Raw genomic sequence first — 8,527 nt, forward strand, 5'->3', positions numbered from 1 at the left:
ACGAAGATGAAAGGAAAAGGTCTTAAGAAAATGCACAAAGGATATTGGTTACTTTGGTTAGGAGCGGATATAAAAGAGAGAGCAAAAGAAGAAGTCGGGATAATAATTGCACCGAATAGACTACAACACGTTATAGAAGAAACATATGTTAACCAGAGAATATTATCGGTGAAAATGAAACTGATGGACGAAGAAATATGGACAATAATAACAGCCTACGGAGTAAATGAAGATGCAAGAAAGGAAGAGAAAGATAAATTTTTCGAGGAGCTCCAAATGCAAATTGATAATGGGGAAGAAAACATAATTGTAATGGGAGATCTAAACGGTAGAGTCGGAAACAACAACAACGGAATAGAGGAGTGCATGGGAAAAGAAGGAGAAGAAATACTAAACAGAAATGTTGAAAGAATAATAGAAGTATGTATGGAGAACAAACTAGTTATAACAAATACAAAATTTAAACATAAAGAAGTACACAAATACACGAGAGTACAAGACAGCAGAAACGAAAAATCAATCTTAGATTACTTTTTGGTAAGCAGCAACAAATGGAAAAGAGTACAGGATACGAAAGTGAAAAGAGGCTCAGAGATTGGCAGTGACCACCATCTAGTAATAATGAGAATTAGAACAACAGAAGAAAAAGAAGAAAAGAGAAGAAAGGTAGTAAACAAAAAAATAAAAAGTTACAAATTAAAAGAGGAAAGATATAAGAAGAAATTCCAAGAAAAATTAGATAATACTCTGAAAGGTAGGGCAAAAAATACAAATATAGAAGAAAAATGGGAATATCTAAAAACCAACATAATCAAAGCAGCTGAGGAAACTTGTGGGAAAACAAAAATAGCAAATACTAACATGAGGAGAACGGAATGGTGGACGGAAGAAATACGAGAGAAAATAAAGAACAAAAAAGAAAAATGGAAGAGATACCTAAGTACAAAACACCCGGAAGATTACGAGGCATATAAAGAAAAAAGGAAAGAGGTTAAAATAGCGGTGAAAGCAGGAAAGGAAAGGTCATGGGAGAGATTTGGACAAAAAATGACAAAAAATTATAGGGAAAACCAAAAACTCTTCTACGGCGCATTAAAACAACTCAGACAAACTCAAAGAAAGAGATGAAGAACAACAAGTGGAATCCATAGCAAGAGAGGAATTAGAGAAAGCAATATAAAGAGTAAAATTGGGCAAAGCACCAGGCAAGGATCATATTACCCCGGAAATGATAAAATTCATGGGGACAGAGGGAATGGATAGCATGAAATAACTAATGAATGATATCATAAATAGAGCAGAATTACCAAAGGACTGGAAAAAAGACATTATACTACCAATACACAAAAAAGGAGACAAGAGAAACTGTAATAATTACCGAGGTATCACCGTATCAAGTATCCCTGGGAAGGTATTCGCAAGAATAATAGAGACAAGAATAAAAACCCAAATAGAAACAACTATGGAAGACACACAGTGTGGATTCAGGAAGGACAGAAGCACGCAAGACCTAATATTCACATTAAGACAAGTAAGTGAGAAGGTAATCAAGAAGAATAGAGAGATACATATGTGCTTCATTGACCTGGAAAAGGCGTTTGACAGAATCCGAAGAAAGGATGTATGGAAGACACTAAAAGAAAGGGGAGTCGACAGACACATAATAGAAGTAATAAAGGATATGTACAAAAATAATACAAATACAATAAGAACCAATAACGAGGAATCCAGAGAATTTACTACAAGTCAAGGCGTCAAACAGGGATGCGTGCTGAGTCCACTGCTATTCTCAGTGGTACTGGATGAAGCGATAAAGAAAGCCAAGAGAAGAATGAGAAAACTAACATTAGGATACTGGCAAATGAAACGGACTCAACTATCGGAGTTACTATTCGCAGACGACATGGTATTGATAGCAGAAAACAGAGAAGACTTACAGAACAATCTTGAAATCCTAGAAGAAGAACTATCAAACATAAATATGAAAATTAATACAGAGAAAACAAAAACAATGATAATTTCAAATACGAAGAAGACACACGCAATAGAATTAAACGGAAAACAACTAGAGCAAGTGGAATATTTTAAATACCTAGGAGTAATAATCGAAGCAAATGGTAAACAAGACATGGAAATAAACGAGAGAATGGGACGAACAGGAAGCTTATTTAACGCTATGAAAACAACATTTTTGGGGAAAAAAGAGATACCGGAGAAAGTAAAAACGGCAGTCGTTAAATCAGTAGTTAAACCAACAATCATGTATAGCAGCGAGGCATGGACATTGACGGGGAGACAAAAATCCAGAGTCAATGCTATGGAAATGAGGTTCCTGAGGAAAATAGCAAACAGAAAGAGGACAGACAAAATACGAAACGAAACAATTAGACCAAACCTAAAACGGGAACCAATCAATGAAAAAATAGTAGAAGGACAACTTAGATGGTTCGGGCACGTGTGTAGAATGTCGAACGAGAGGCTAACAAAACGAGTGTTCGAAACGAGAGTGCAGGGGAAAACAAAAGAGGGAGACCAAGAGTTATGTGGGTAGATGGAATCAGGAAAGAAGTCGAAAAGAAGGGATTGACATTGGAAAGTGCAAGAAACCTAACGCAAGATCCGAAAGCATGGAGACTACAATGCCAAACTCAACTCCACCAGCCTTACACCTAAAGGTAGAAAGGCTTAGGACTAAGTAAGTAAGTAAGCTAGTTGTAGCATTCAGTGTATGTCGCATTCACGATTATTTCGATTTAAAAATAATTTGATAACTCATCTTGTCAAGTTCTAGCAGTGAATATTAGGGGCATTTGAGTTTTATCAACTTTCGTCAATCATAAATAAATACTTAAGCCGTTTGGAGCGAGTTATCAAGTTTGTACACAATATGGAGGCAAATAAAATACCTACATCTTGTTTATTTGGATTTATATGACTGCGAACACTAAATCCATTCGCCAAAAATATATCTTGTAAACTAGTTATCTCAAAAACGTAAATTTTGAAGTCATCAAGTTATAGTACTAAGGCGACGATATGTAGGAGCACATAATAATATGTGAAAATTGTAGCAGTCCTGATTTATTTTTATATTCTGTCCTGTTGAGTGTGATCGCACAGCACCTCATTATGAATTCAAAAATGTGTCCGAGACACTATAGCGTCATTCAAAAAATTAAAGCGATTTGTAATCATTTGTTCATTAGAAGTGTGTCTTTAGTACATAGTACTTGCTATCTTTCATTGTATCCTCCATATACAGGGTGAGGCAGATAAAGGGCCTATTAGAAATATGTATCTTTATAACTAAACGTAAAAGAATCATGAAAATTGGAATACAGGGGTGTTGAGGTGTGAACTATTTAATGAAAATATTTTGGACTCTTTGCTACTTCCGGTTATACCAGAAGTTGATTGTAACTTCGTTTTCTTAAATGGGACACCCTGTATATTTTTACTTTTTTGGATTATTTTTGATTTCTTCTTTCTTAAAATATAAGGTTTTATAATATTATACAGGGTAGTTTACAAGATAGTTACGTTTCCTTATTAATTTCGTAGCAATATTCACACCCGGTAGAATTGTAAGTGTTTAAAATAGTAAACTTTATTTATGTTCAAATGATTTTCAATATAGTCTACTATTGTTAAAAATTATTGGTATAGTTAAAATTTTCATTTTAGTATACAGGGTTGGTCGAAACTCGGAATGAGTGTTTTATGAGTTTTTTTAAATGAAACACCCTGTTTTTTAGTATTGTAATGAAATGTTATTTTATGGTACTTTTTAATTTCTTAAGCATTCCCTACACCTAACTGCTTTATTTTGTGAGTTATTGGTGATTAAAACCAAACATTAGTTCAAAATTTTTTGGAAATAAATACATATTAATCTAGACTGATACTTAACATTGCCAATAATGGTTGAGCTATTAAAATACCTACGTAGTTAAGATTGTTGGTGCGATTAACAATTACGCACAAATTAAAGCAGTTAGGTATAGGGAATACTTAAGAAGTAAGAAAGTACCATAAAATATCATTTCATTACAATACTAAAATATAGGGTGTTCTATTTAAGAAAACTCAGAAAATACTCATTCCGAGTTTCGACCCACCCTGTACACTAAAATTAAAAATTTAGCTATACTAATAATTCTTAACAATAGCAGACGATATTAAAAATCGTTTGAACATAAACAGAGATTTTGATCTCAAACTACTACAATTCTACAGGGTGTGAAATTTGCTACGAAATGAATAAAAAAACGTAATTATCTTTTAAACTACCCTGTACAATATTAGAAAACCTCATATTTTAAGAAAGAATAAATCAATGAGAATCCAAAAATGTAAAAATATACAGGGTGTCCCATTTAAAAAAACAAAGTTATAAGCAACTTTCGGTATAACCGGAAGTACTAAATAGATGAAAATATTTTTATTAAATAGATCAGTCTTCAAAACCCCTTCATTCCAATTTTAATGATTCTGTTACCTTTAGTTCTCGGGATATTTCTAATAGGCCGTTTATCTGCCTCACCCTATATAATGAACCTAGTATAAATATGTAAAATTTATAAAATAGGTACATACAAATTACATCTGTATGTACCTATGGTTGCAATTTTCATTGTAAGGCAACTGATGAAAAATACAGGAATAAAGAGACCAAGGCTCATATGGTATTCATTGATCTTGAGAAAGCATATGATAGAGTTCCTCGAGAGATTCTGTGGTGGGAACTCAATAAGAAAGAAGTCCCTGGCGAATATGTAAAGATTATGAGAGATATTTATGAGGTAGTAACGACTAGTGTTATGACAGGTGTGGGAAAGACTGATAAATTTCAGGTGAAAGTAGGTTTGCACCAAGGCTCGGTGCTTAGTCCTTATTTATTCTCATTAGTTTTGGACCAGATAACAGCGAAACTACAGGGTAGCATTCCATGCTGCCTAATGTATGCTGATGATGTAGTGTTAATAGGAAATAGTGAAAGAGAATTAACACAAAAACTGGAACTGTGGAGACAAGCTCTGGAGGAAAAAGGTTTAAAACTTGGTAGGACAAAAACAGAGTATTTGGAATGTTCATTTAAAGATGGAGTTACTACAAATAAAATGGTATCTTTGGATGGTGCAATGATTGTGAAAAGCAATATAAGTCCCCCTAGGATCGGTAGGAGAAATAGATGGAGATGCATGCAGTAGAATTAGGGCTGGATGGATGAAGTGGAAAGAAGCGAGTGGTGTATTGTGTGAAAAATTCCAATGAAGCTGAAGGGAAAATTCTATAAAACAACCATAAGACCGGCTATGATGTACGGAACTGAATGTTGGGCAGTGAAAAAGAAAGAGGAACAACAAATTCATGTGGCGGAAATGAGAATGCTTAGATGGATGAGTGGAGTGACAAAGAAGGATAAAATTAGAAATGGAGTATATTAGGGGAAGTCTAGGTGTGGCACCAATTGATGCCAAAATGAGAGAGCATAGGTTAAGATAATTTGGTCATGGTCAACGTCGAGACGTCAATCACCCACTACGAAGAATAGCTGAAGTGCAGATTCGTGGAAGGAGTAGGAGGGGAAGACCAAAGAAGACCTGGGGGGAGACGATAAGGCAGGACATGTTGGTAAAAGGGATTAACATTGATATGACCCAAGATAGAATTGTGTGGAGAAATGCAATTAGGGAAGCCGACCCCGCATAGGGATAAGGCAAAGAGAATGATGATGATGATGAGGTACATACAAATTACGTGCATGTTTAAAGCAATTTCTCGCTATACACTAACGAAAAAATATCTAGTTATTACTATATCAGTTATTATATCATAATATAGTGTTTTTTTGGGTAATATCAAACTTTATTTAAAATCCATAGTTTAAGAATTTAATAGGTAGATACCTATACCATTTAATTAATCGTAGTGTCATTAAATATGCTCCAGGGCCAAATATATTTGTCGAAACACTAAAGAATTTGAGTGGAAAGAACTTTATTCAGGTCGGAAAACCTTCTGAAACTTGTGTCAATTTCATCAAAGAAATGTATCATGTAATCGACCCCAAAAGAGTACTATTCGTTGGAGATTCGTAAGTATAATTATATTTTTTGTTGTATAAACTATAGTAAACTATAGTATAGTAAGCATCATACAATAACCCTCTTCTTCTTAACTACTGTACCACTTTTATCCACGTAACTTTTATTGTAAAACTACAGGGATTCTGGATTATTTATGTAGCTGGTGCTTTAGTTTTTCGGGTTTTATCTGTAATATTCGATGTTATATCCCTTTTCTTGGAAACCGCAGAACGACCACTCCGAAAACAAAAAATATGCAAGGCTCTGTGTTCTATCAACGAGTTAGCGGCCCGTGAGTGGACCCAACTACTGTGCGTCTGCGAATCGGAAATCGATTTTCGCTTCACTCCAACGAGATTACCACGGGTGTGCAGAGGAATGTAGTTTTTAAATCGATCGCGGGCGTATCACAAGAAATTTCTTGAGGTATATTATTAATGAAATTTTAATGAATTAATTTAATTAGTAGCGTAACCGCTACAGTACAACACATGAGAAAATGACATATTTCTTCTGCGCTCGTGAGAAATATGTCTTTTTCTCACTTGTATAATATACCATTATTATTTTCATCTCGGTTACATCTAACCTGATTAAAATCTCTTGCTTTCTTTGCTCTCTATTTGGCTATTTTATATATGTTTGCTTCGCCTTCCCTGGTATCAAGTTAATCGTATAGGTTTGAATACGCTTCTGTTTTAGCTTTTGCTACTGCTACTTTCGATTCCTTTTTGGCGACCATGTAGTTTTGAAGATCTATGTCCGATCTGGATTCTTGCCCCTTTTTATATAATTTTCCCTTTTCTTTTATTTTTCCTTTTACTTCATTTGACCACCACCAAGTCTCTTTAAGCAGGCCACGCACTGAATCGGCATAGATCGATCGGCTCGGCTAAGAGCAATTGGCAGATTTTCGAACATTCGACAGTCGAACGTTCTTAGGCGGTGCGCGGTGGCTCATTCGCAACTTTCGGTATAACCGGAAGTAGCAAATAGTTGAAAATATTTTCATTAAATAGATCACTTTTCAAAACCCCTTCATTCAAATTTTCATGATTCTGTTGCCTTTAGTTCTCGAGATATCTCTAATAGGCCGTTTATCTGCCTCACCCTGTATATATATACGTAAGAGTAGTCGTTGTTAATATTGTTGTAATAATTAATAACCAACATTTTTAGACTAGTTAATTTTATAACACAAGTTTTGTATGTAATTTTTCAGAATTGAATCAGATATGAGTACAGGAGCTATAGGAGGTTTCCAAAAGATGCTAGTGTTAACTGGTTCAACAAAAATAGAAGAAATTACAGATTGGAAGTTTCCTGAAGAATATAAACCAGAATTCTATGTAGAAAGTTTGGATGTTTTAAACAAAATTATTAAATCCATTTTTCCAGATTTGTAACCTCACAAAAACTATAAATAAATAAAGTTTTACACACAGTGTTTTACTGCCACATTTCAAAATAAATAAAAAATTTTTTCTTCAAACGTCAAATAATGATGACATTACTTATCTAACTTGATCCTGTCAAAGTTTGATGTCTCCGCCGGCAGCAGTTTTTTTCCCATTTCTTTACGGCGGAGGGAAAAATGTTGTCATGGCAACAATATGAAACATGTCACAAAGCAACAATACAAATGTCATTAACAACAATTAAACATCATTTTTATTTATAGTAATATTAAAAGTACAATTAGTTAATGAGGCATTTTCAAAATTGAAACCGTGCAAAAATGTTCCCTACTCTTGATACGCATTGGTAATTGTTGATGATACTGATGGTCGAGCACAACTTTCAGCAATCATTCCCGATGTTGGCGAATCATGAGGGTTTAAAATTTTTTGAGCATTATCGTTCTTATTTCTTATTGAATCCTCTATATATCCTTCGGCAACCGTGCTTGATTTCCAGCCCCCATGTCGTTTGAGGCATTCTAGATTTCCGCCTCCATCAATTAAAAGTGTTGGAATTGTACTATTTATGGTTGAAAATTGCTACGTTTGAAGAAAAAATAGTATACTTTATTCGGCAAAGAAGCGACTTTTCTTGACTTGCCCTCTATTACGCGCCTCACTTCGTTCGGCGCGTAATGTCGGGCGCGTCAAGAAAAGTCATGCTTCTCCGCCTCATAAAGTAATATACTATTATGGCATTCAATGATATTATGATGACGATAGTATTTTGTATTAGGCGACAAAATTAACGGAACACATTAAAAATGGGACATGTTAGATGTCTCGAATTTCCTAAACCAGTTGTCCGATTTGAGTGATTTTTTAGTATGTTATAGCCTTATTATTTAAGAAAATCGATGTAATAATATTATTGCTAGGCAGGTAAATGTCATTGTATACCGGGTGTAACAATCATACTGTGTTTTTTTCTTAAAGTTCGTAACATCCAGTGGAATATTCTAGCACAGGGGTTCCCAA

General features: G+C 34.5%; 1 protein-coding gene across 1 annotated transcript in view; it reads left to right on the top strand.

The window, feature by feature from the left end:
- LOC126885098 (uncharacterized) overlaps positions 1-7,529 on the top strand; it is a 52,998-nt gene extending 45,469 nt beyond the window's left edge. Inside the window, exons 4-5 of the mRNA XM_050651526.1 lie at positions 5,953-6,097; positions 7,312-7,529. Of these exons, the coding sequence (XP_050507483.1) occupies positions 5,953-6,097; positions 7,312-7,495 (329 nt within the window). The 3' untranslated portion in view covers positions 7,496-7,529. The remainder of the gene's footprint in view (positions 1-5,952; positions 6,098-7,311) is intronic.
- The last annotated feature ends 998 nt before the right edge of the window (positions 7,530-8,527 follow it).

This window comes from Diabrotica virgifera, chromosome 5 (assembly GCF_917563875.1).
Source record: "Diabrotica virgifera virgifera chromosome 5, PGI_DIABVI_V3a".
In the NCBI taxonomy this organism is placed as follows: domain Eukaryota; kingdom Metazoa; phylum Arthropoda; class Insecta; order Coleoptera; family Chrysomelidae; genus Diabrotica; species Diabrotica virgifera.